General features: G+C 47.8%; 1 protein-coding gene across 2 annotated transcripts; it reads right to left on the bottom strand.

Moving 5' to 3' along the window:
* Window positions 1-320: 320 nt before the first annotated feature.
* SEPT11 (septin 11) lies at window positions 321-26,504 on the bottom strand. Of its 2 annotated transcripts, none has more exons than XM_026090172.1 (9): window positions 26,384-26,504; window positions 23,167-23,362; window positions 20,470-20,656; window positions 18,057-18,218; window positions 16,059-16,155; window positions 14,038-14,206; window positions 9,248-9,380; window positions 8,122-8,309; window positions 321-1,575 (listed from the first exon to the last, which is right to left on the bottom strand). In XM_026090172.1, the coding sequence occupies exons 2-9, from the start codon at window positions 23,331-23,333 to the stop codon at window positions 1,551-1,553; spliced, it is 1,128 nt and encodes a 375-aa protein (XP_025945957.1). In that variant the 5' UTR covers window positions 23,334-23,362; window positions 26,384-26,504; the 3' UTR covers window positions 321-1,550. The 2 variants fall into 2 exon arrangements, with proteins under 2 accessions (XP_025945957.1, XP_025945956.1); XM_026090171.1 differs by lacking the exon at window positions 321-1,575 and adding an exon at window positions 3,630-4,188 and having other exon boundaries at window positions 26,384-26,496.
* Window positions 26,505-27,982: the final 1,478 nt, after the last annotated feature.

Below are 27,982 nucleotides of genomic sequence, written 5' to 3'. Positions count from 1 at the left end.
AAAAAATGGGAGGGGAGAAAGAGTGAAAGGAAAAAAAAAAAAGGAGGAACAACATTTTAAAGGAAATTAGCCGTGAAGGAAAGAGTGCAACGGGGAGGCTCAACACAAACCGATGCAGTGGGGCAGCAGACAAGCAAATGCTCACGATAGCAACAAAAAGCAACCGCCAGACGCCAGCGCAGCCCTACGGAAACAGCCAGGAGGCAAGAAACACCCCGCCGCGAGCCTCTTCCCCTCCCCTCGCACCCTAACAGAGCAGCAACAGCAAAACAAAGTCACAAAAGGCCACTCAAAGACCAAAGCATTTGGGTAAAAATATATTTCCTCTCCCCGCTTCAAGTGTTGGCACTATTTGTATACGTAACCTAAAGCATATACAAGAAATAACTGAGCTTATGCTATAAGGTTATTATTCAATTTGTAATTCAAAAAATGAAATACTTTAACATCAAATAAAGTGACAATATCTAACAGATGCATACATATAATTTTGCATTAACACTGTATGTAGGTTACACAATTATTTAGTTACAAACATGGGTTATTTTCAAATAGCAAGGTAATAAAGTTCTACATCTATAGTTTAAGGCAATCAGGATATTAAAAATGTATACAAATACAATATTTCTACTGCTGTTCACAGCTTTATTTTTCCATTAATTAAAAAAAAAAACAACAACCCTTCATACTTGTATAGTCCCATGCTGATACACGCTGACTAGAGAGTCACAGATATTATATACTGCAAATGCCACCAGGGTCCCTGGAGAAGAGATGGGAATAAGCACTTCTAACATCCTAGAAGGGCAAATGATGATCGGATTCAAACGGGCAGGTCTGATCTGCTCACACACAAAAAGACATTTCCATTTTCACTTGAACTTTTTTTTTCTTTTTAAAAAGGAGAAGCAAACGGGGACTACCTGGAGAGTCGCTGAGCACGTTACAGTAAGGGCACGCCGAAGGAGAGACCCTGCCACGAAGCCCCTCGACGCGATGAACCCCCTTGGCGGGAGTCGTGCTGTCGAGGGACGGGGCGGCTGCACCGAGAGGAGAGCCGCGAGCCGCGGCCCCGAAACGCGCGCTCCCTTGGGCTGTCCTGCTCATCTAGAGTAGCCTAAGCTTTGAAGTCCAGCTTACTGGGGCCCCACAGCACTCTCGCCTGGTTATCAGCCTGGTCTAGCGTGCGTGAAAGCCTGCGGCGCCTCCCGACCGAGGCGTGTGACCGCGCAGCGCTCTGCCCACCCGGCTCGCTAGGCTCGAGCGCGCGGGGAGCCGCGTAGGGTCGCCTGCGACGTTCAGCAGGAGCTGAGGGTCAGGTCCCTCGGGCTTCTCCCAAAAGGTCAGCAAAATCTGATTATTACAGAGAGCTTTAAAATAATTTTAATAATGCCACTTGCACCTAAGTGGACTTAAAGAAAAAAAAAAAAGAAAAAAACCCAAGGAAACAGCCAGTTTGTTCCTATCAGTAGTGAGCAGAAAGGGTGGCTCTTACTACTGTACTTACATGCAAAGGTGAGAGCGCATCCAACTAGATTTGAGTGTGTCATTTATTCCATGCAGAACCAGGGACTACTGTGAAAAAAGGCGTAAATAAAGAAAAGAAAGAAGTGCAACAGGAACGAGCTAAACACGGCCCAGGAGTTTAAGGGAAAAAAACGGATCATTAACATCTCCTTTGGCAAAAAAAGCAAAACAATACCTTCCACTCTGGCAAGTTAACGCCTTATTCTCAGTTCCTCCAAAACAGCTTGTTGTTTGCTGGAGGACAAAACCCAACCAAAAATACATTAATGCATTTGGCCAGTTTTCCATCAAAACCAAAAATAGCGAGACTCAGCTGACTTCTCCTGCCAAACAGCCCTTGGAAGGGCTGTTAAATGCAGCAGGACGAATAAATGTTAAAATTAAGTTTTCTACTCGGCACAAAATGCTGGTAATTAAAAAGAGGACGTGCGCAGAGACAGCTGAAGCAAAGCATACTGCCACAAGCCTTCAGCTCGAGATGTGCGTGCACAATGGGACTGCACGAAACTCATGCCAGAAAATTGGTTTCTTTCCCGATCACTCAAGATTTGAAGGCTGGGTTTCCAGAAGCCACAACGACTGTGGTTTTGTTTTGTTTTTCTAAGCAACTCTCCTAAAAACAAAAGAAAACGCCATTTAACCTGACAAATGTACATCCTGGTTGATAGGACCAGGGGATGCGCTTAAAAAGAAGAAAAAAAAAAAAGAAGGAAAAAAAAGAAATCCTCAACTGTTGTGTTTCCAGTTTATTTATCTCTGACTGATTTTTGCCATCTGTCCAAGGTAGCGTTTTTAGACGTCGCCTTGCCAAAAGCCATGTTTAGGCAGTGAGGGTTGAAAAGAGGAAAAAAAAAGAAGAGACCCTAACCACCTTTGCTGACCCGACACTTCAAAAAAGGTGACAATTCTGCCTTCACTAACGTTTGGAGGCAAGAAACTCCACCCCAGAAGCAAGCAAAGAACTGCAGTGCGTGAGACTTAGGTGAAGAGAGCTATTTTTAAGAGTGCTTTAAAGCGAGAAACAGGAGGCTACCTAGCTGGGAGCAGTGGAAATGCTGGCAGCACAGCGGCGCAAGAGAAAGAAATCCAGAAGTCATAGGGTAAACATGGCTCGCCACCTCATGGGAAGGAAAGGCAAGACTCTGTCCGAAAAGCAACGGCACAGAAAATACAGATTAAACAGGCAGATCGATGTTTATACCGCGCTGGCCACAAAGCGAGGCCTGGCTTATGCTAGATTTCATCTGCACGTCCCGGAGGGGGACCGTGGGCCTCGGGGCCGGAGGGGAGCCCGCGTCCGGGCGCTGTCTCTCCCTCCTCGGCTGCTCCGTCCGTTGCCCAGGAGGAGCCCAAGTCGCTCTCAGGTGGTAACGAACCTCCGGCTGCTCCGTAACGCAAGCTAGCGTGTGGAAAAGTGCTCGTCCTGAGTTTTCCCCTGCCATGCAAAGCTACCCCGGGGTTGAGCTGTTACCTTTCCGATGCACCGCGGTGGCCCTCGTAGGCAAGCAGGACTTAGCGAGCACCTCTGCTGCTCTGGAAACCGAAAACGAGCAGCAACTCCAGGGACAGGGCCCTAAATCAACTCTTTTATCTGCCAAATGCTGGTTAATGTGCACAGGGGCTCCCTTGCCACGACCTGGATCCTGCAGCTAAGCAAGGTGGTATTTAAGCGCATGCGGGAATACCCCTGGCAGCAGTAAGAGGCTGTTGAAGAGTACGCCGTCCTCCTTGCCTGGGCGTTTTGACTTCCTACAAGGCTGCAAGGATCATGTACGTTTGAAACCAGGTACCTTTTTAAGCCGGGTTTCAAAGCTGACGGTCGGGGCAGTAATGTGGGGAAAGCAGTAACAGGAAGAGGTCCCTTCTCAAGGCACCACCGCAGCATTCAGCAAGTAGTGACTACACTTAGCTGGAAGGGTGACTGCAAAAATATGCCAGTACATGTGACAAACCCAGGCCAACTAATATTATCCAGTCAGACAACACAAACAGTAACTTAAAAAAAAAAAAAAGACAAAAATCATGCAAATGTAATGGCATGCAAGGTCAGTTAAACTTTTGTTATCTACACACACGCACCCCCCTCCCTCCCTTCCCTCACGACAGCGGGACTCGCATTGCTCTAACGTGTTAGCTATTGGAGGAACAGGGGCCGGACTGACACCCGGGGTCTGGCAAYGCTCAGCGCCACGGACCAGGCCGTAACCTTGGTACAGCAAACAGGAGTTCCCTGAGGCTGCTTCTGTGGGCGCGGGGCACTACCCAGCGCAGGGAACTGCGGCTGGCCCTCCGGGTAGCCGGGACAGCATCAGCATCATTTACGACCTGATCCAGTCAACGACGCTCGCTGATGTCCAGTCCTTGCTCCCAGTTCAAATCCAGGGCCAAAATGATTTACTGCTGCTGGTTTTGACCAGGAAAAATCCATGGCATCATTACCTTCCCCGTCCACCCATCCCTGAATTTGCAGTTGCACGCAGTCCTGTACCCAACCCTTCTTCCTTCTTGTTCCCACTATGTTATTAGATGAGTTAATAGTTATTTGTGTTAAAAAAAAATGAAAAAAAAAAGAAAAAAAAACAGATGGCAGAGACACATTACTGCAAAAGCAGGTGAATGCAGGAACATCCTTGGCTTGACAGGCTTTATGTGAAGCTTGCACTGCAAGTTAAAAAAAAGAACAAAAAAATTAAAAAAGTTAGCAATAATAAAACTCCAAATGAAAAAAATAAAAATAAATCAAGGAAAGCTGGGAGAGCCAACACCAGCAACCCGCTCTGGTGGGTGGGCATGCAGAAGGATTATGGAATTAAAAAGAAATTAAACTTTAAGACTTGGGTCAAGTTTAGCCTACACAACAAGCAAAAGCAAAAAGAAAAACTGAGTGGGAAGAACTTAAGACAACTTAAGTTAGTCAAGGTTACAGGTTTTGCTCGGCTGGTGACTTCAAGCTGTGGGGCTTTTTTCATAAAGCGTATGAGGGGCGCACGACTGCAGGTGTCCAAGCTGAGTTACTTGAACATGGGCGCTCGCGCAGAAGCCTGGTGCGTAGCCCTTTCTGAAACGTAGGTATCTCAAAGCTTGGCACCGTGAGATCTCCCAGCACCGCAGCAAACATCAGTTTTCAGGCACAATCCAGATCCTTCAGACATTAACAAAAACCTCTTTTACTGGGGTGTCGGGCCAAGCCCCGAAATACGTTTGCTGCATGCTGTAGCTCAGGGATTTGCTTTGGGATTAAACATGGCCCAAGACAGCCAGACAGCCACAGCAGACGGGAAATTACTTGTATTAAAAGGAAACTGGAAAAAAGTTTTTCATCAGGTTTTCAGCAGTAGCTTGAAAGGAACAGAAACGGAGCCCAAATAGATGGTCCTGGCTCCTGGGCGGGTTGAGGATGAGCGAGCAACATGAAGGCACGTGTTGAGGCATGCACACGGTGATCTACCAAACAACAGGCAAGCACCAAAACGCTATTTGCTGCTCCTATTTTAAAATGGATGGTAGAAGCTTGAAGCACGGTCCCACCCAAAAATTACAGCAGGGGCTCGATAACTGGGTCAACCTCAGATTCAGCAAAGTACTTGCATGACAGTGTTACAGATATGTACTCAAGTATCTTAAGCACAAATATGCGCTGTCCCCAAAACAGCCCGCTTCTCTGACGTCAGGCCAGAGCTGCAACCATTTTAGACAAAAAAGCACAAGCTACAGGAATCTGTCTGGGAAACAGAGTAGAAAAAAGAAAGGTAGAAGAAGACAACTCCTTGTTCCTGTGGGGACAGTTTGGAAATCAAGAGGGCCAAGCTCTCCTCATGGAGTTAAGCCAGCAGCAAATTGGCCCCGGGCCTTCCCTCCAGCTTGCACAACACCGGGGAAAGTCTCCGTTGTCCAAGTTGGAGAAATCCAATCCCACCTTTGGAAAGGAGCATTCCCACGAATTATGTTCTGGGGAGGCTACAAGGATCATGCTCAGAGAGTGGCAAGGATTTCCTTCAGCAACTGCATGAGAACCGCCACAGTCCATGTCACCACAGAGAAGGTTTGAAAGCCTTACCTATACCAACTGCAGCTTTTTGTTAGAGTGCAAGGAGAAATGTAAAGCCTTCAGAAAAACCAAGGCGTGCTACAATGCAGAAGCATCAGCGTTTCCCTTTAAAGCCTCCGTTAGTAGTTCAGACGCTAGAGAACAATTTAAGCAGTTACGACACCTGGTGTGGAGCGACACTGAAAGGACACACTACTTAAACACGTGCATGTTCCTCCTGACTGGATTTCTGTGAATGCATCGGCAAAGCAGAAACTGTGTTGTTTGTCACGGCCGCTAGAAACATTGATGTATTATACCCACAACGCTATGCATGGACCAGCCCACTTCACAGAAGCAGCTAGTAGCTAACACCAACTACCAACAGTTACAAAACTCCCCAGATCATTAAGTATTGCTCTGGTCTCACGTCTAAGAGGTGAAAAACTCTACGGCAGAGCTCATATAAATATTAAGCTAGCAACTCTGTTTAAGAGATAAGAAAAAGGGGTCTTCAAAATTGTCTGTTACTTTTAGGAAAAGGGCCACCACGTCTGAATTCTCACATGAGAGAAGACCAGTGTTTCAGCCTATCCTATACAGGCATCGTCGGGGAACGATATTTTGGCATGCTTGGACGTTAGCTGTGGACACTTACCAGTTCTGCCGTTAGGCATGGCGCTGTGATCAGTGCCCGCAATGATGTCTTTAACCAAGCAAAACCTGCAGCGTACAAGCACTCTGCACATTTCAGCGGGTGCTGAGGGCCAGGTTCTCAGTCAGCATAAAGCAGCATGGCTCCATAGGAGCTACAACAATTTACATGAGCTGAGGAACTGGCCCTTGGCCCTCCCCTCCTTCCCCCGGGGACCCAGGGGCAGGACAGCAATGAATGATGGGCACTGATCCAGCAGTAGAAACAGGGGATGTGCAGCGAGCGTCAGAGTAACGTCTCAAAGTATAAAAATATATCAGTATATATGCAAAACAATAGAGCCTCATCAGCTCACGCTAGAGACAGCTCAGACCCGGCTGAAGTTCACAGGTTAGCAGGACAGACAGAAGTGGCTAGGCCACGTCCCTACTAGCATTTTGGTTCGTTGAACAGCGATGGCTTAGTGTTAATTATGAAGGATACTCTGCCCGAATTGACTAAGAAATGCACTGTTTCACTATCAGCTAGTACAAAAAGCGTGGAACTGTCATTTTTGTGTGTGGATTAAAGAAAAAAAGTGTTTTCCAGTGAGCCTTTACTGTATTGCCCTCTACAGCTTTTCTGGTTGCAGTTATAGATTGGCGCTGTTATCACAGATGACCCAGAAAGGACTTGCAAGAGTACCTCCTCACTGGCTATGGAAAAAGCGGACGGAAATTACGACAGGAGGCCTCAGAGCAGCCTTCGTTACAGTAAACCCTCTTGCTGTGCTATACAAACAAGCCACGCACAGTCTGCTTCACCCGTGCAGGGTTTGTTGGGCTTCACTGTACATACCGTGTCCAAATGGACATTGCGTTCCGGTTTTTAAAGCACAGCGAAGTAGCCAGTATAATGTCAAAAAATACGAGCCTCTAACACTAATAGCAAGCTAAACATAGCTATCTCCAAGTACAGGCTGCAAGAAGGAGGTTACATTAACAAGAATTAATCGGGAGCTTTAGGGCAAGGTTTTCAACAGAGCTCTCCAGTGACTTAACTCCGAGCCCAAATCAATGGCAACGTTCCTCCAGTTTCAGGGGCAGCAGAGTTAGGTGCAAACTGAGCACATCTGAAAATCCCACTGCTAATGCTGACCACAGGACAGACTCTGTCCACGGATACGCCTGGTTCCTACTGAAGTTGCTGGATCTCAAGAGTATTGGAGGGCACAGTATTATACTCCTAGCATACGAATATAAAATAGTAGAAAACAATGCCATTGTCTTTACTAAAAGGTATGAGTTTCCTAGCTTATTATGTCAACTTGATAAAACCACAAATGCCATTTACTTGTAATTATGGTACCATAGTTTTTGATGCTTTAAAAAAACAACAAAAAACAACAAAACAAAAACAAAGCTTTTATCTTTAAAGCACGCTTCCAAGGATTCACTTTTGGCACTAGGATTCTCCATGTAAAAATAACATGGCGTTTTTGGTTTCTCATCTATTTCTACTTACAACCATAACCTTAAAGAACAAAAACAGGGGACTACCCTTGGGTGAAAGGAAGGATGAGTAGAGATCCCTTTTTAGTTTTGGCTCAGGCAGATAAATCTGAGTCCAGAACATCCCAGAGCTGTTCCAGAAGCTGCTGGACACGTCACAGGTCAAACCTCGACCATCTGGATTGCTCTCCCATACCAGTTAGACTTGGACATAAAATTTTAAGGTGTTCTTCTAAAGACAAATTAAGATCTTGTCCCTGGCCCACCCTTTAGAAAAAAAATATTTTATTTGATCAGGCTGGTAAAAGCCCAGTTTCCAGTCTGGTAATGAGGAAAAGCAAATACAGACATGCAAGATAGAGAAAAAACAACCCCCCGAACTGTAACAGACTCTACAAAGGATGTGGGTGACAGTCGCTTACTTTTTCTTGTCCTTGTCTTTCTTGGTTTGTTGAGAACCTGCCTGCTGAGCCTGTGACTGTAATAGCTGAGCTGCTGCCTTCTTCTTTTGAAAGTTGTTCAGCTCTTCCTCAAGCTCCTTCTTTTTGTCTTCCACTTTTTTCTTCTCTTCTTGGTGAGTCCTCTTTAGATGGTCAAACTTTTCATGGAGCTGTCCGGACAAAGACAACGAGAATTGGAGGGGAAGAGAAGAACATTTAACCCCAATTCCTGGTAACCATGCCTGGAGAGATCCCACGGGCACTGGGGCCTTGCTGAACTAATAACAAGCCAGTTTGCCTGTGACAAGCATGCCTGATCTTGTGAGAACAGCCCTGCAGTAGTGTATATAGACAGAGGGGAAATAAGCTGTAGGAATATCACAGGTCTCTGGGCACTTCCAAAGCCCATGCTCCATCCCACATTGCTTTGTACTTAGCGGACTCACTTTTGCTTGAGCAAAGCAAGGCAACACGGCCGCGTGAACCAAGCAAATCACATTTGGGCAGCACTCATGAACAGCTCTGTTACACCCCTCTACAACTGCGCCGAGTGGCACTTACTGCCCTCCAGGAAGTCCAAGAAAACCTCACTACTTACTGAAAGTCTCTAGACAGGAGAGACTGCAAGACGGGCAGCACTGGCTGTAGCACAGCTGGAGATCCACTGCAGATCAACATTACTCTGAGCTGCAAACATACTGTCTTCTTTAGGTGGGAAAGGCAAGGTGAGGGAGCAGAAAGGACTCCCATGGCACAGAAAGACTGGTGTTTCCACGGAGGTACGAGGCTGCAGCAGCCGTTACTGTCATGCTGCAGCACCTCCCGCTCCAAGGTATGTATCTTCTTCTGGCTGCCCAAGGCCAGGGAATACTCCTGCCCCATTTTAGAGGCAGAGAATTGGGGCAGAGGACTTATGCGATGGGGTCATGCCACAAGTTTGTCGCAGAGCTGGGAAATGAGTCCACATCTGCTCCCTGAAACCGTTTATGCCAGGCAAGCCCCTTTTCAGGCTCAACGTGGGAATGCAGGTGTCACCTTTGCAGGGCTCTCCCGGAAAAAACCCAGCCCACACCCTTACACACACTCCTCTGAGTTATGATATACTCACATCTTTCTCTGCTTCTTTCAACTCTGCTTCCTTTTCCTTCACTCTCATGACAAACATCTGTCTCATTTCATCCTCCTTCTTCTGGAGTTCACCCAGGAATTCATTCCTCTTTGCTTCATAAGTCTCTTGGAGACTGTTAAAAATATACAAAGAAAACAGTCAAAGCTGTGTTTTGTGCATGCCAACGAGTTTCCAGCCTTTGGTGATCTTAGTGCATTCTCCTGTCACAAAATGTCACCAGAGGTCCTCAATTGCAACAGAGGTGTGAGCACCTCCTCCAAAACAAGTCCTAGCTTGCTAGATGGCAGCAGTGTGGAAACAAACCGGTGAGTAAAAATGAGCACACTGTTAAGAATCCTGGAGCTCACTTAGCAGGCAGGATGACTGACCTCCCAAATAAACAGTCACTATGTAAGCATCTACGGCAATCGCCAATGTTAACACAGCTTGCTGACCTGTTCGATTCCCACCTTCTTGCCTCACCCACTGTTTGCCCCGAATCTCTTCATCTGAAGTAAAAGACATGCAGAGCAGAGACTGGCATATCAGAACATGAAGTCTGGCTTTAGGTAGTTTCATTAAGCACAACACTGTTACAGAGCAAAACTAATTTTCACAAATCATTGCTAATGGATTCAGACCAGCAGCTTTATTTAGACAAAGCCACCTTGGGAGACGTCTTTCTCCTTTAGCTGTCAGGGGAGGCTAAGCCTTTGTGAATGTGTGGCAGCGTTCCTCCTCTGAATAACCACATTACCCAATTCTTTCATTCCTTTATTCCCCTTCTGCTTCTTGGCATTGCTTTATATCCCCAGCACCGAGACACTGCAGCAAAGATTTGAGACACAAAACGTTGTCCATGCACCTCTGAGATTTTCACAGCCTCTTAGGAAGCCTGGACGCCAAATTCCTTTTCATTTTATTCCTTAAATGGATTCGGATGTTTCAGACATAATGATAGTGTGGGAATGATAACTATTTCCCCATGATGCTTTTCTAAAAATGCATTTTTTTTTAAAAGAAAACTCCACTGACACAGCAGAGATGTGCTGCTTGATCTACCTGGCATGCACACACCTAAGGGGCACATTAAACACCAGGCTAGTGAAACATTGTAAACCCATTAAAGCCAGAGTATTGCCTTGTCTTCCACAGGCATATTCTTTTGAGCTGGGGAATAAAACCCGACAGATAGGCTCCAGTCTTGGACTTAACATCCCAAACTGGTGGGCGCTCCAAATCCCTCCTGAAACACTCCAAGGACAGGCTGCCCCAGAGCTGCTCGTGCACAGCGCTGGCCAACCTGGAGGAATCGCACGATTTCAGCCGACCAGACACTGAACCAAAAAAAACGCTCATAAGATTGTAAACACACAAAATCTTTTCACCTGGGAACAGGGCAAGAGGCTTCTTTAGATGCTGAACTAAATCAAGGACCAGACTGGTCACAGCAGATACGGGCTTAAAGCAGAATCTCCTTAAAATTCAGTCTTGGATTTAATCCTCTGACTTTGGACACTAACGCTTAAATTTACAAACCTTTCTGAAGTGTCTGGCTAGGGTCTAGGAAAACCCTGAGTACAGATTAGTCTTCACTGCTCAATGAGCCAAAACTGAAATGTGCATTTAGTGACATACTATACTAGGGAGCAGCAGAGCCTTACAGACCAAAAGGGAAAGACATGCACACTGCTAATCGTATCCTGCATTGCAAACGGCTTCTCACAAAGCTCATTTCCAAAAACACAATGCGGAGATAGGCAAGCAGGAAAGGGCTAGCAGGAGCTGGTGCTTAAGAAGAGCCCTTAAACTGACCCAGGCTCAATGCAAATCTCAGCTTCAAGCTTAAAACCTACCACTAAACGAAAGCCAAAAACCCAAATCTCTACTGAAGTGACTCTAACCCCCAGAAGAACCAAGTTAGCAGAGAAACTGGCCCAGCAACTCCAAACTGCATATGAAAAAACACTCATAGCCCAAAGGAGTAATAGTCAAAACCAACTGGGACTCTTCACCGCTTCTCACAAAAATGACAAAGGAATTTGCTTTTTAAGTAAACAAACATATGAATATGAACCTGGATTAGATGAGTAACTTGATTCCCCAAAACACGATACACACTTAAAGATGCACTGCCAAGAAATTCCCAGTTTAAAAAAAAAAAAAAAGTATTTTGAGAAAATTAATCAGACCAACTGAGAAACTGGACATCTCTGCGCAGTGGAGGACTCCCAGTCGCACAGCAGATGCCTACGGCTCTGCTTGCTTGGCATCACTGGAGCTTGGACAAGTGGTGCCATGCGCTCTGCCCACATGAGCTGAGTATCATGCCACTGCCACTCTCCCGTTTGCGCAGCTTCTCGCACAATCGCCTACATAGTACCAGAAATTTTTTTGCTGAGGTCTTTTGTCCAGCTTGCCTTGAGATTTATGAAAGACTTCCTGCTCCTGCCAGAAGCGATGCAAACGGGCTGAGGAATGGTGGTCCCTGTGGTTTCCAAAGCCCAGACCTGGGGGAGGGCTTGTTTTTGATCACTGGAGGAAGATCTGAAGGAACCAAACCTAATGTTTCCCTCATTTCAGATATACATTGGCCTCAGCAAGCCAGCTTGGGTTCAAGGGTTTAGCTTGTTTATTGGAGGGAGGGAGGAGGCACCCAGCGTGAACCGCTCTGAACTAGCACGTACCAGATGGAGAAATTCTGTACATTTTCATTTCCTCTCTACTTATAGCTTGGTCAAAAGAGGCCTCGTGTTCAGGAAGTAATGGAAATTCCTCAGATTCCTGGACGGGAAGGGCTGAGCCCTTCTTAAGCCACTGCTCTCTAGAAAGGAAATCCAAAAAAGCCTCACACTTTGGCTTAGTAACAGAGCTGGGCCCGACTGATTTCACTGGAGTGTCTCCACTGCAAAAGAAGCACAGCTGCATATTCTCAGCAAGCCACAAATCAAAGCCTGAACTGAAGAAAAGTCCGTGTTGCGGCGCAGGCCGAGCTCTGCTCTCCATGGGGTGCCGTTTTCCAGACACAAGGGAGCCAGAAACAGGCGCACAAGGCCCCCACTCTGCCTCGGGCTCTGGAGCCCACCTGGGTTTCCACTGCTGAGGGCCAGAGACGAATCGTGTTCGTGGCAATCTGCGCTAGCTGGCCACACGTTCACCGTCCTGGTGATCGGCACGCCAACTCCTGACGTGCACGTGTGTTATGGGGTAAACCCACGCTGATGCAAGGACGTGCACATATTTCTGACTCTCTCCCTTGGGGCAGCAAGGACCGTGGGATGCTGCTAGGGCAGCGGGTGTCATTACTGGGGAAAAGGTAGGGAGGAACGGGAAACAGGAAACGAAGGGAGAAAACAACCACCCCCTCCCAAATTCCCACACAGCTGTCGTCCCTGGCTAATGACTTGGGCTTCAGACCAATAAAGCTGTCGGAGACGGCACAAATTATATTTAGCAACAAACCAAACCTCATGCATCAGACCAGTTCTAGGAGAGTCAACAAGAATATTTCCCCAGAATCCCCCTTTTGCGAAGCGGTTACACCTCAATGCATGAGTCGCTTTCATCTTAGCACAGACACAGCTGCACTAGCGGCACTTTTAAAATCCAGCTATTGTATCTGGCCTTGCCTTTAGGCAGAGCAAGCTGGCTGCAAAACACCATTGAGCCTGCGGTGGAGGAAAGGTGGCACTAACACATTTCCTGGGTATCTCAAAATCAGCTCTTCTCCAGGGGTAAAAAGGTGTCAGGAGGAATTTCGGAAGTGACTGACAAACTCTGTCCAACAGACTCACCCAGGGCACCATGAAGCTCAATGGTACAGCCAAGGGCAGAACTAGTAGGAAGATGAGCATTAGCTCCCTTTGAAGCTGGACAGGCCACAGGTTTTAGGAAAGCAGGTGCAAGGGTGGAGGCGGGGGGAAAGAAAAAAAAAATCAGCTTCCCAACTGAAAAATGACAAGTGACCCAGAATGGCACTGCTGTTAACTGCTCCCAATCAGACATGCCTATGAGCCCTGACTGCAGACCTCAACCAACCCTCCTTTGGTGCCTTACAAAAACAAGGTCCCTGCCACTCCGCTGAGGATACAGAAAGACACCAGGAGAAAGTAGCAGTGCTCACAGCAGCCTTTGTCAYGTAAAGCAATGGACAGCTTCACATGCGGACAGGAAGATCAGTTTGCTTAGACCAACAAGGAACTGCTCTACATAAGGAGTGACAGGAGGAGGGTTCGGAAATCAATCCTTTGGACACTTGTTGGTACTGGCTGACAGGTAACAGGTAGAAGACAGACTGAAAGGCCTTACAAGTGAGGGCCAGCAGCTCATATTTGATGTGGCAGAGCAAGAGGAGCTCAGGGAAGGGTGCAGAGACAACTGATACAACTTAAGCAACAGGCTGCAGAAAGATTTGTGGAGATCCGCTTCCTCCGCCTAAACTTTCCAGGTTGATCTGAAATGGGTCATATTCTGCTCTCAGAACACATCCCATTCAAGCACCCCAGGGATGTTTTACAGGCGCTAGAAAGAATGCATGCCCTTCTGCAAGATTGCACACATTTTAAAAATATTAAGGCAAGAATAAGTTTTCTCAACCACTCAAGCTTTTCCTGCACACAAATCCTAGGCCCTGAGGGCAGATCTGCATTGCACAAAGTTTTTTTCTCCAACAGCACTTTAGATCTAAGCCGCTGTAAGTGAACCATTACCTCCCCTGTTCTTCCAAACCCCAGCAACCCCAAGACCTCACAGCTACCTGGTTGTCCAAGGCCTGAATTACGCTTTCCTACCTGAATGGTTTGCTGTCTGGATCTGTGTCCTTGAATCCCATCTCTTCTAGTTTGCAGCGCCTGTACAGCTCATAGTGTCGGGTGTGTGTCTGCTCTCTCAAGTCCTCCATATTCACTCGGATCAGCATCTCCCGCAGCTTCACAAAGTCACAGTGATTTTCATTTTCAACTGCAAAAGAAGCAGACCGTCCATGGAGACAACATTAAACCCAGGAGCCAGTGGATTTCTCCCTTTCCCTTTTCTAAACCCAGAGCCCAATTTAGCAAGCCTGAACGTCCTTTAAGCACACAAGCAGGACTCAAAGTCGGCCCGCACCAACATGCCTTGCTGAATTTTAGGTGAATGCTGAACACATGCATCAGAGGACGGCTTTTCATTGGTTTTGCATCATCCCTGTGTTCCCATCTGCCATGGAGGTCCTTGCTGTCCGTGCATTCCTGCACCAGCAAGAGAGGTGCTGATCTGTTTGCACAAAGGGTTTCACTTCACGCTCAAATCCACTCTAAATGCAAGTCACCGACAGGAGCCCAGGCAGGCAGCGGAGCCTCAGTTTACAGTGGCGGTGAAAGAAAAGGCCATGGCAGGACTCCACCAGAGATGCTGTGTTCTTCCCATGCCCGCTTACTTAGCAAAGGAGCCTTAAACCTCTGCTCCTGGCACTGAAAGGGAGGCAGCAGACAGGCAGGGTATACCATGGGCGCTCATAACCATTTCTACTCAGAACGGGGGTCGGTGTGCTGCGATCAGCCCCTGGGAGAGTGAGCTGTGCAGCCCAAGAGGTGACTGGGACCAGAGGGCTGCACACATCACTGCAGCAAACACCTTGGGTGTGTCTAAAAATTAGGGCTGCAAGTTCTCCTGTTAGGATCGAACAGTGAGCAGCAGGTGTCTACGCTGCTAGCAGACGGCTCTGCAGCATGCCCCAGGGGACCCAGCAAAGCACTCCAGCTGCTCCCCTTCGGGCCAGAGCAATGTCTCAGAGAAAAGGGGCAATTCAGGGCCAGATCTTCAAAATCTCTCTGGTACCAAACTAAATCTCTGGACAAGCTGGTCTTAAATTTCCTGGAAACAGCAAGAACCTAGCAGGATACATGTCAAATATGTGACTTCCCAAACCAACTTCTACAAGTCATGCCCAGTATTGCCCTCCAGCTTACACAGCTAGAGACAATAAGTCTCACGTTACTTAAGGTCAGACTTTGTTACTGAGAAAAACTGGGCGAGTTGTGCAGAGTTGTCCTGTGGATGCTCCCCTGCAGCTTGCTGGGCTGTTCTCCAGAAAGATACAGGGCTGAAACCACAAGTGAACCACCACTGGGAGTGGTGGAGAAGACAGAGACAGTAATGCTCTCACCCTGTACTTCCCAGTGTTGGTTGGAAAAGCAAGGACTGGCCCCATCTTTGGCAGTGTTGGTACAACCTGGGTTGCAAATGCAGTCCAAGTCCAAACTCTGCTCTCCATCAGAAAAAAGAGCTTTCAGGGACCTTAGCAGGGATTGCATACTCAAGCTGCATGTCCACATTTTCTTAGATACATGGACAAGATAAACAAAGTAGTCAGTATTAAATTAGTTCTGCTCCCATTTCAAGTCAAAAGGGCAGAGACCTGCTGACTACCCCCCCAGCACACAGACTAGCTGTGTGGAAAATCATCCAGCTACGTGTTGGAGTTTGGGCTCATGCACAAGGCCTAAACTGAATCATTCAGCTACCCAAGCTTTCCCCCAATTGCTCAGACTTTGTTTGCTGGCAGAAAAGCATCAGAAATAGAGAAGGGCAATTTAAGTTTTCAATTAGTTACTTAACATCTTTTAGTAATCCTACCCCATTCCTTCACAAAGCGAACACTGAGTTGCAAAACCTCCTTTTTCATGCAAAGCTCTCTTTTGGAGGAGAGGCCTTATAGCAGAGATCTTGCTATCTCAAGACAGATTTTGATATGGCGCATCCAAAGATCAACGCGTCTTTCATCAGAACAAGACAGAACTGCTAGGACTTATTTGTGCCTTTGGTAACATACCCTGCACAACACCCCATGGGTACTGCCTGGCTTTGGCCATCTTGTTGCCGATCTTCACTTCTTCGGTGCTGCCAACTACAGCAAATGGAAGGTGGACCTACAAAAGGCAAAGGACAACGAGGTTAGGGATTTCCTTTGTTGCATTGTCAGCAATTGTTTCTGAAGAAAGCTGTTTACTGGGGCAGCTGCGCTAGATTTCAATTGCTTAAATTCCCTTTGCAATTCAACTGGTGTTTTAGAAAGAGCAATAGGGCAGCCTGGATTAGACGCCTGCTCGGACTTTGAAGTCCAAAATACTGAAGTCCTAAAAATACAAGAGAAAGAGATGCACATATTTCACATGTAATTACAATGCATGGCTATCTTAAGCGCAAAAAGAGTCTTACAAAATTGAAATGAATTTGGGCATTGAGAAAAAATATCTGTCAAGCAGTAAAAAAAGAAAATAAATTACATCCTCCCAAGCAAGGTAGGCTAAAAATTCTGGGGATTTCTGCTGCTAGAAATAATGGCTGATGTTTCCTCTTAAAAAAGGCAAAACTGAACAAGGGGAAGAGCAGAGCTGACCCAGCCCAGAGCTGACATGTCTGAGTCACCAAGCTCTGCTGCGTCCCAGGCACTCGGTGGGTGTGGCGGCGACAATTTGGCAACCCGGAATCTAGTCCCAGAAGCACAGCCACTGCCAAGATGGAGCTCGCCTTTCCTGCCAGCCACCCCACAGTGCTCCTTCTGCCTTCACAGCATTTGCAAGGGTTGGGTGCGAGTCCAGGGGCACCTTGGCTGCCATGCCGTGGTCACAGGCTGGGCCAGAGGGGAAGAAGCCACACGGCAGAGCAGATGCGATTAACTGGCAAAGGAGCTTCCCACCAGACGGGTTCTCRCAAGCCGACGTGGCAGCGGCTGTGCAAGCAGCTCCAGAGGGAGGAGGCAATGCACACACTGTGTGCGACGCCCCGGCAGAGGCACGTCCCTTCTCTGTGCCAGCTCCTTCCCCGGTGAGAACCAACAACAGATGGGGCAAAGAGGGAAGCAATCCAGGGGTTTGGAGAGGGGCTGATATCCAGCCTGCTCCGGGAAGAGTGCCCTCCTCCCCGTCCCACCTCCTCTCTGCCTTTGGTTGTACAACCGTCCACCTATAACCAACTGCATGGGGAAACTCCCATGAGTCTTCAAGCTGCAGGCAAGGAAATGGCTTAATCTCAGTGCCTCCGTTCGCTGCACGTTAAAATGCAGGCAAAACTTAACCTTCTGCTCACTCGCTGTCTTGCCTGATTTGAGCGCACTTGCTTTGGGGCTGACGCGTCCTCTTGGGCGCTATGTGCCCTGCTAAGCCACACAGGGGCCCCGCAAGCAGTGCTGCGATGMGTGTCACTGCCAGAAACCCTGAGCGCAGGTTCTTCCCTTCATGCTGCATGTCAGGCCCATGGGAAAACATCCACATTTCCCCACGTAATCCTTGCTAAAAGCTCATTCTGCCCCAGCCATGCTTGCCCACAATCTCTACCCCTGCTACTGCTGGAGCAAGGGGAAGGAGGCGAGAGCCAGAGTCCCTGCCACGGATAGCCCCTGGCTCTGCTGAGAGCTGGAACGTCGTCAACAGCGCCCCGCTCCTACCGGAAACCGAAACAAAGGCAAATGTGAATCACCCCCCGCCAAGCAACCAGTTGCCGTTTGGGACAGGAAACCCAAACCCCAGCCCTCTGCCCTACCCGCTCTGGGGCCCTGCCTCCCATCCTCTTCCTTTCCTGAAATGGGAATACTGCAAAAGGGGAAGGATATGAAGAAATGCTCAGATGAGAATCCTTTGTCAGACAATGAAGCGTTACCGGCCAGGCAGCCCACGTCTTACAGGTACCTTAGCTCAAAAAGCCTTCTGGCCAGCATGATTTCTGTGCTTAGACTGGAGTTTTAAAGCCAAAAGCAACACAGCACTATGGGCCCTGCCTTTGGGAATAGGCCTGAGGGAACTAAGGAAAACAAACCCAAAAGCAAACATACACTCATCGTGGCATTTATCTCAGCCACCGTCTCTTCGTCCGTTGGGAACTGGTAGATCTGGACGCCGTTGCTAACCAGCTCGCTCATGATTTTACTCTTGAACTTGTGCAACTCGTTTTTTGCAATGGTGTCAGCCTTGGCAATGATGGGGATGATGTTCACCTGCAAGACAAGGACACCCTCATGTAGAGGACTGCACAGATTGTGTCACCAGGAGAGGTCCCACAGCGATGGCCCCAGAAGCACGCTGGCAGCCATTCTCCCACCCAGCGAAAGACCTTCCTTGTGGCTGCTGCTGACACCACCACTGTCCGAGACAGGAATTTCAGGCAGCAGAGATGATGGCCTTAAAAAGAAGTCAAATGCAATTTGGCAACATGCTATTTCCTGTGCTGTCGTACTCTACTCCTCATCTGAATTGGCTGGACAGGAAATGCTGTCATGGATTATTACAAGCTGTTCCAAAAAAAAGGAAATTACCATCTAGGTACTTCTCCTCTGAGCGGCAGCAGGCTGGATGGTTGCAGGCGACATGCTTGGACAACAGCCTCCCGCAGGGGTTTGCCTGGGTGTTGTTATCAGGGACACCCGGGCAGGCAGCGGGGCTGCTGTTACGCTGCTGGAGGTGGAAGCAGATGGTCGAGACCCAACCGGGCAACACACACGGTGGGGGCTGGAAGTAATGGAGGCCTGCTTCCTCCTCCTCTATGCCCTCGCATGCTCCCATGCTCTGCTGCACTGCAGGACTAGGGTTGATTTATTCCTGCGCAGCTCTAAGACTATCATTAAAGGAAACAGCATGATGGGGTTAACACAGATATAAAGAATAAATTATTGCCTCTCTTCCCTAGACATATATACTGGCAGCAGGATGGCAAATGACAGCACCGAAGAGCCGAGAGGAGATAGCACGGCACCCTTGGTGGAGCCGAGCGGATCTAGGCACAGTGAGCACCATGCAGGCGCCTGCTTTGCTGGGAGAGAGTGAGAACGCGTTAGGAGGACTCTCTGCTTTCTCTCCCCTCCCATCCCACCAGATGGGAGATTTCTGCCTTCGGTCTGGCAGGACTTGCTTTTCCCTCGCTCTCCCTTGCAACAGCGGACAACACTGCTAGTGAGGAAGATGTTAATATTAATATGAAGAGATTTTAGCTACATTACTTGAAAATCCTCTTATATTACATCACTTAATTCTGTTCAGAGGATGCTCCAGAGTTATCAATCCACCTTTGCCAAAAGAATGAAGATGAATGCCAATTAGCTCATTTGGGGTAAATCTTTAAAACCCTATTTTAACTTCAAGAGGACAGGGATCATTCCCCACCACTGCATAAAGCCCAATCAATAGGCCGTTCTAGGAAATAAAGAACCATTGTCATCATTTATCTTCTGCAGCATCAGGATCCAAGGAGCCAAAAGCACAAGATGGACCAATCCAAACTGCTTAATCATGATGTAAAGAAGCACAGAGAAACCTCAGCTTAAATAGTGTTATGTTTTACATTTGTGCTTTAGTTATTTTCCCTAAAAGAAAAGAGATTAAGTCTTCTTGCAAGTATCTAATAAGACACCATGCTTTATACCAGGTTTCATTCCTCTTCTTGCTCATCAAGAGGGTAATTGAGAAAATGCATATCGAGTAACACATTTGTTCAGATGCTTTCTGTTTATCAGATCTACACGGTTAGAATAACACTGCATTTGCCACAGAAGTTCAAATCACTGTTTGTGTCTAGCCGGATGCAGTCAGAGCACACAGACACAGCATTCTGATTTCTTTTTCATTGACTAGTAAGCTGACCTTAAGTGTTCTGGATGTACTTCTCCCCATCACACACACTCATCAAACCAGGTTTTGCATTGAAACCTAATTAATTTATTGGACAAGTGACATGGAGGAAGGAATCATGCCTTTCTGAGTGCTGGAACCAGCAGAGCTCAATTCAAATCTCTCATGCTTATTTATGGATCAAAATAGGAAAACACACTTCTCTCTTTTTTCAACAGCCAGCTGATCTTTCAGTTCTGAATGAACCTGTCACTGAACTTGGCTGAGTTAACCCACAGCAAAGCAGTAAGAACCAGGATCTGCTATGGCACCCTAGTAAAGAGAGCGTTTTCCACTCTCAGATTGCCATCTTTACAGGATGGCTGTGGAGCAAAGCAGCCAAGTTTTCCAACCACAGGAGAGCGGACTGGAAAAAGATGAGAGCCCAAACTCTTATCAAATCTCTGCAGAGTCCGAATCAGACTGACCCATCCTAGCAGCTAGCCCAAGGCACTCAGGTTTTCACACTGCACATCTGTAATTACCATCTGCTAAAAACAGARGGTATTTTTCTGTGCAAATTTGGCTAAGCCTATGGGAAAGTCATGAAAGCACTAGCTGGGTTACAACACAGGCAGCAAGTACCTTACTGTCGAGCTTCTTCATGGTGACCAAGTCTAGGGACTTCAGTGAGTGTCCGGTTGGCGCAATGAAATACAGGCAGGCGTGAATCCTGGTGTCATGGTAATTGAACAGGGATCGTTTGATCTTCAGCTCTTCTTGCAAGTAGGCTTCAAACTGCGCATCAATATATTCTACTATGGGCTTGTAGCTGAGGAGAGAGGAAACACAGAGCTGAGCAAGACAGGGCATTTGTTGTGGGGGCAACACTCGGAAAGCCTCATAGCTGCTCTGGATGTTATGGGGACAATGAGGGCCTTGGGACCTTCCCTCCGCGACCTGCAGTCCCTTGTTATCAAGTGTGTGTTTCCACCGAGCACACAGGGAGGGATTACAGACAAGGTTAGCCAAAGAAAAGGGCAGAGACCCTGGGGTTTAGGTGCATGTCAGGCCACACGTGGCTGCTACTCTGGAGAATGTATTCTGCAGTCGCTCATGTTTGTCCGAAAACTTGTCTGTGACTTTAAAAGAGGGAAGGGAAGTTCACATGGGGAGAAAAAGAACTTCTCAGGAATTAAGCCCGTGAGCAAAGATCAGCAAACACTGCACTGTTTGAGGGTGTATGTTGGCGGAACAGTTTTGGTGGGGACAAAAATGCTGACACAGTCTAATATGCCCTGATCCAACTAATCAATTGTGCTTCTGGAAGGGAAACTTCTGCAGTTCGCAAAGCCCTACCATCCATGGCGAGTCCCTTGTGGGTGGCCCCCAGGGCCTCTAGCCCAAGGAAGCCCTCAAAGGGACATTGAGCCCAAGGCACCAAAACAGTATTGCCACTGCCTTGAGTGCTGGATTCATAGCTGCATCTATGCCCTCCTTAAAAAGCAGCTGTTAGGAGGAAGTAGGAGGTCAGGAGTTTGCAGGTTCTCCTGAAACAGCTTTCCACCAGGCAGACAACATGGCTTTGGATTGGCCTCTCTGCTCCAGCTGCCAGGGAAGCTGTTTGAGCAGTTGCTCAAAACCCTGGGTGAAGTGCATCAGACTGTTTCGTGATTTACCGAGGGAGAGGTGCAGCCCAAGGCAGCTGGTGCTGCAGGAGGGCCACCTGCGTGGGGCAGGATGCCGGAGACCCACGAGAGACCACTGAGCACTGCTCATTAGTTTGCAGGCACAGAGGGTATCAAGAAATCTTACTAGGTGAGCTTGCAACACTGCCAGTTCCTTTGCCTTAGGAAACTCTGTCTCTGACCAGGAGACCCCAAAAACCTCAGATAAGAGACATGTTGCAAGAAAAGGAGTAAAGATCTATTCAGGGCAGGTCATGTTGGAGAAAGCCCTGTAAAAAATAGACAGAAAAAGTACTGGGAGGACAAGCTAGGTGCACAAAGAAACACCTCCGCTGCAGTGACAGGTGAGAAATCCCCAGCTGTGCCAGGTCACAGTGGGACAAAAGCCATCCCTAAACCCTGCCACCCTGTGACCACCCCTCTCTCTAACTGCAGGAGAGAGAAGTCGGAGGAACTTCACTACCGCCACTGCCAGCTCTTCCTGTCTGCTGAATGAAGCAAATGCAAAGTGACCCGGCAGCAAGGAGCCCCAGAGTGTCCCTGCTCTGAGCACCTGCTCCTCTTCTGAGCGGCTTTTGTTCTCGCCGAAGAGCATATGGCAGTGCCTGACGCCCTGAGCTCCCTTCAGCCAACACGTGCCTCTCTCCACGTCTACTCTGCAGCAAGGAACGGGGCATTAGTTAGGAGGAGCAGAGCAGGGGCAACAGACGTGTTTAGTATTTTAGTGTCAGCACAGGAAGCAGGAAAGTGTTCCAGAAATAAAATCATTTTAAATAATGGAAACTTCTAAAAATCAAGGAAATTTTCATTGTGGAACAGGAAGTGGTACCTGCTCAATCGCTGTGCTAACAGGGATTTTGGTGCAAAGTTTGTTTTTAAACTTGCATTATCAAAGAGCTTACATGAGCGTCTGTCTGTCCCCTACCTGCCAGCCCTAGTGCCCCAATAGCTTTTTGCCCAGTGCACACACTGCTGGCCAGCGTGCTCTCTCTTGGCCGGGAGCAAGGAAGAGGGTCGCAAACAACCCCARGTGGGCAGCTGGAAATACTGCAACAAGGGAACCTATGACTCTAAGCTGCAGGAAATGTGTTAATTAGCTTATTAGTTGCAATCACAGAATAACTGGTTTTAACACAAGAACAAAAGTCCATATGGACAGACAGACGGCATTGTGTAGGCTGCCCAGAACACAAGCTGCCCAGAATATTTACTTTATGCATGCAACGGGAAAATCAGCACCTAGGCTAAAGTCAAACTCACCTGGACTTGAACATCATCAAAGGGTATGAGCAGGATCTATAATCCAAGTTCCAGCTCCCAAAAAGATAGCAATACAAGTGCAATTTGAAGTCAGGTTTTCAAATATTTACATGTTTCGATTCCAGCAAAGGCTTAAACTAAGTYAGCCAGAGGCAAAGAGGGCAGAAAAGCAGTTCCATTTTTGTTATCTTCTAGTTAATCTGTCTGTTCTTCACTTCAGTGTCTTAACTTTTACCTGTCTCACAGGGCTAGCGATATTAGTTGCTATACCAGCATCACAGAACGATCCCCAGAAGCGGCGGGGATCTACCCTGCTCCCAGAACGGGGTCAAGCCCTTCTAACCTCAGAGCACGTCAGTGAGAGGACTCCTTCTCTGAGTAGAAATCAATTTACCTGTCATCTTTGTTAATCTGATCGCCAAATCCAACTGTGTCGACAATCGTCAGCTTCAGACGGACGTTACTCTCCTGGAGCTCATAACTCCTGGCTTTCAATCGCACGCCAGGCTCGTTGTGCGTAGCAGGTTCGCTTTCAAACTTCGTGTTGAACAGAGTGTCCATCAACGTTGACTTGCCGATGCCAGTTTCGCCTGAGCAGACAAAGGCGGCGTTAGAACTGCACGATCCCCTGTCCCCRTCTCATTCTCAGGCACGTTGGTTAGGATAAGGAATTACTGCACTCTGGTAGCAATGGAATTGGGCTACATGCATGTGGCTAAGCAAAATAATCCCTGCAGGGACAGATGTCTTACGAGACAGTCCCCAGCTTTACCAATCCCCCAGGACCGAACCGCGGACTTTGCGGACATCGGGAGGTGATGGCAGTGCTGACTAATTTCCTCCGCAGGTCACACACAGTCAGGTCTCTGCAGCACACACTGCAGGGATCCCCACACCGGGGGCCGAGAAGCCAAAAAAAGCCCCTGCTATGCCATGGCTGCTACTTTGAGAGGCATCAAAATAAACCAAATGCCTCCAGCGCTAAAAGCCAGCAAGTGTGGGTGAAGAGCCCAGCTGCTGCGCTGGGAGTTGCGAGAGAAACTCAGGTCTTCTGTGGGCTGGGCTTTCGAGGGAGGTGCAGTGCAATTACAGGCCAGGACACAGAACGGGGCGTCACCAGAGATGCAAGGCACCACTGACCTCAGGGAGGCTTCATTATTTTGGGGAAGGGGATAATTTCACACACAGACAGAGCCTTTTACAGTAAAAATACTGTTACAAATCCCCATGGGAAAAGGTGGAAATGGAGAGGATGGGCTGAGCTTTACAGGACTCCCTAAATAAAGATACTAAGCTGAAAAAAGGACATTACGGTTTTAAGAATGGCAGATTAGATGAGGCACACAAAGTCAAAAAATCTGAAATAGCACACTGGACAAATATCAATTTTTAAAACTATTACAGGTTCACTAATCCCCAGGGCAATTAGTAACACATATGAAAGCACTAGCCAAAATCTCATTTTTAATTCGAAACTTTTCTTTGATCGACTCATGCTTTGCATACTCCTTGCCCATACATCTCCGCAAAAAAACAATCTTTAGGTGTTATGTGTGAAAACAGGTTTTAGCTGCAGTGATTGCAATACTCAAACCCGCATGAAAAACCACCATGAAGCCAAACCCTGCATCAGGGATGGCCCTCGAGGGTCTCTCTGGGCTGTAGGCAGCTCTCCTGGGACGAAAACGTGTCTCTCAAAATACGCAAAACCCCTGCTTAGAAGACCTTGGAGAACCATGCAGTAACTGTGTCCACATAAACAAATGCCACTACTCAGCAACTGCCTGTTGCTCCATGTTACTTGACAGTTCGTTTTGCTGGCTTTGACAGTGAAAAGCCGACTGCTTCTGCGCTAGGCTTGGAAACGTAAGTGATGATTTACGGTCTGGAAAAATAATCAACGGGAGATATACTTGGCACAGCATTCCTGGCCTGGGAAGTTACAGGATATAAAGAAAGCCCTAAAAAAACAAAACAAAAACCCCACAACGGTGTGTGTGGGGAAGAGACAACAAGCCTGCATAAGATGATAGCTTATAAGCAGGCCCACACAGAGCGTAACCCACGTGCAAAGATCACTCCTAAGCTGATAGCATGCTCTGTTAATCTCTGCAGCCACCTATGTCAGTGAGCTGCTAAGGTGAATGCAGCCCTGCTGCAGCAGACGGGCTTCGCAGCATTTTAGCCATACACACTACAATTAAAAGCGGCACATTACCACACCAAACTTAATTGCGTCTTTTCTCAAAATGAAATTTGGGAAGTTTGTTTTTATGGGGGAGATTTCTACTATTTGGACAACTGCAGCAATCTGTGTGTAATTTCAATCTGGGGCTAAAAAATAGTTGATCAGCACATTTTACAAGAGAAAAGAGAGCAAATTGCTATGTTAATGGAGGCAAATCAAGTCATACTAGCAGAGGAATATTTACTGTAAGAGAAAAAGGCAATTAATTTATGCCATTTTGATCAAAGAACTGCTTGCTAATCGGGATGTTCCCTGCTGAATTTTAAATGGTTTCATGCTGTTAGGAGAGTCACGTGACAGTTGGTAGCTTGAGTGTGCAGAAATAAGAGCTCTTCTCTTATCTCCTCCTTAGACACGGAGAGGAGTCTAGTTGGTTTGCCAGATTTTCATTTCAGATGGCTTAACCCGCACTGCGGACAGAAAGTCTACATGCCGCAGAAAACCACAGGCTGAAGGTTGTATTGTTTTCCAGCTAATTAAGGTGGCTAATTAGAAGGGGCACTGTATTCTGCTTAAATGAACAACGGATGGAGAGAAGTGGTCTGGGGAAAGTTATTCCAAACTAAGAGCAAAACCCCCCTATTTTGTCCATCCATGGAATTGCGTTTCTGAGGACATCTTGAAGAGGTTCACTAATAGGTCACGCGGCTTTGGCGCACAGCTCCCTGGGGCTGAGCAAGGGATTTCTAACTGCCTAGAAGCCACAGAAAGTGCAAAGATGACGGCTATCTCCCCATATTTAAGAAAATCAGGTATCATCCCATATATCAGCTCTGAATAATTTGGGAGAAGGAACGCTATAACTCAGGCTAGAAAACCAAGGAGCAGCGCCCAGATAAAATACAGCAGAGAACAGGTGACAGGCTTTGTTCTCAAGTACATCGTTTAGAGACTAAAAATGGCATCGCTTCCAAATGGAGAAGCTATGAATATAGAGACAGGCAGGCAAAGCCTGGAAGGGATGAAGTGCAATGTATTGAGAAACAGCCTCTGAGCCCAGCCCAAAGACAGGCAGATTCAAGCTAAGGTTCTTTAAAAAATGTATTTAGTTCCCAAGTCAGCTCAGTTTCCTTATGGGTAGTCCTAGGGGAGAGATGGGCTTCAGCAATATCAAAAAGGTAGATTTCCATCACCTAGAAATTTCTGCATTTTGAATCCAGGGGCAAGGGGGGAAAGGAAAAGACGGATATTAGGTTTTACCCTGGAGCAGCTCTGGGAAAAAAAAAACTGTTAGCTCTCTGCCACTATGGTCACCATGGGCTCAGATCTTACCCTCTAGAGCAGGGAGAAGGCTTTTTAGTTTGTGAACATGTGCACGTCCCTTGGCACAGGGACACCTGCTCAGCAGTGTGGGACAACTTACCCACGCAGAGGATGTTGAAGCAGAAGCCCTGCGACGTTGACTTGTTGACCAGCTGGTCAGGGAGGCTGTCAAAGCCCACATGGCCAGAGAGGGACAGGTTCCTAAGGTCATCGCTCTGCAAAGCCAAGCAGAAAGGCGTGTGACAGGGAAAGCGAACAGCATCTCACACCAAACACCCCTGCCGGGGAGCAGGGCTGGGCCTGGCCCTAGGAGGAAGTGTGGAATGATGGAGGAGTTTGCCGGAGGCGGGAGACCACACAGTCTGGCCAGCACTCCCAAAGAGCAAGCCACGGAGCTATGCAGGTTGCGACATGGCCGTGGCTGCCGCTCCAAACCCAGTATTGCTCATGGAAATGAGTGCAGGCAAGTGGAGAGCCAAGCTTGTGCTCTCCCTTGCTCAGTTTGCCAAACTCACTTTATCCTCACCGCAGCTGGAGGGGAACGGGACACTCCTGCGCTCACAGTGCAATACTTTGCTACGGCCACAGCAGGACGTTGCTTGAATTGCTTAAGCAATGCCTCTAAAGCCAGCTAAATGCCCTTCTGGCTTTTAGGGGCCTTAGCTGGAAGGGAAAAAAGCATGCACGGAGGTCTGCAGATGGTTTGCTTTACAACCAACCTCATCCGACACAAGGTGAGAAAGCAGAGCACCATTCCTAGTCTTTCCCCCATGACCTGCCACAGTGCCCTTCTCCATTTTTAGGAGAAAAAAATCAGGCCAGGCACCCCAGGCCCCCTTCGCGCAGCTGCCTCGAAGCTGGAAGTCACCCCTCTGGACCGGCTCCCCTCCTTCAGGCTGCCCAGGGACCCGAGCTGGTAACGCCGAGGACCCAAGGCTGTTGTGTCAAGGGTAGCATGGCAGCACAGACCTTGTAGGATGGCGGTTTGAACACCTCCAACATGATACCACATTAAGGACTCTTCCACAACAGCTGTATGATAATTTACACATGAGCTTAGAGAAATAAGTCAGTTTGGTCATCTCCCCTGGCAAGTCACAGTTACACCAATGCCTCAAGCACCGATCAAGAAAACCTCGCTGTGCCCGAAGCGGCTCCACTGCTGTTTCACACAACCGCTTTCTCCACAATCAGTTTGTCATCCCTAGCTTAAGACGGCTCCCTTTCCCCAATCCCAGACAYGGACAGCCGAGACACGCCACATAAGTTACACCTGTTCAGCTAAATTACAGCCCTGGGTAACCTCAGCTTGGTTTAAACCAGCGTCCTTTCCATGAAATTTGCAGGCTTTGGACCAGGCGTGGAAAAAGACAGTCTCCAGTTATCAAAATAAGACTCAAAGGCAGCGGAGGACTCCCTGCTCTCTGCAGGATGGCTAGGCATCCCCCCTTCCCTCCTCCAAACGTAGAGCCCCGCTGTGCTGCTGCGAGACCAGGGAGTCTTTAGTCCCTTAGAAAGGGCCACGTCCCTCAACAAGCCTGCTTGATGCTGATGGGATTGCTACTGATTGCAGTGAGAAGGAGTCATGCAGGAGCGAGTGCTCCTGAAAATGCCCCGCAGGTGTTAAAAGAGAAATACTCCGAGAAAGACAGTGCATAGAAGCAAATAAAAAAAACAAACAATCTTTCATCTCTGTACC

Source organism: Apteryx rowi, unplaced genomic scaffold (genome assembly GCF_003343035.1).
Source record: "Apteryx rowi isolate R43461 unplaced genomic scaffold, aptRow1 scaffold_85, whole genome shotgun sequence".
Lineage (NCBI taxonomy): Eukaryota > Metazoa > Chordata > Aves > Apterygiformes > Apterygidae > Apteryx > Apteryx rowi.
Note: the sequence above shows the minus strand (reverse complement) of the source record. Positions and strands in the feature narration are given on the sequence as shown.

What these genes read in the sequence shown, in the direction of transcription:
- SEPT11 (XM_026090172.1), bottom strand. Translation starts at nt 23,333, where the DNA reads ATGGACACTCTGTTCAACACGAAGTTTGAAAGCGAACCTGCTACGCAC. An exon ending in CCAGACAGCAAACCATTCAG is followed by an intron (nt 9,381 to 14,037) that starts GTAGGAAAGCGT and finishes TATTTTTAACAG; the next exon opens with TCTCCAAGAGACTTATGAAG. An exon ending in AAAGACAAGGACAAGAAAAA is followed by an intron (nt 1,576 to 8,121) that starts GTAAGCGACTGT and finishes CTTTTTTCACAG; the next exon opens with TAGTCCCTGGTTCTGCATGG.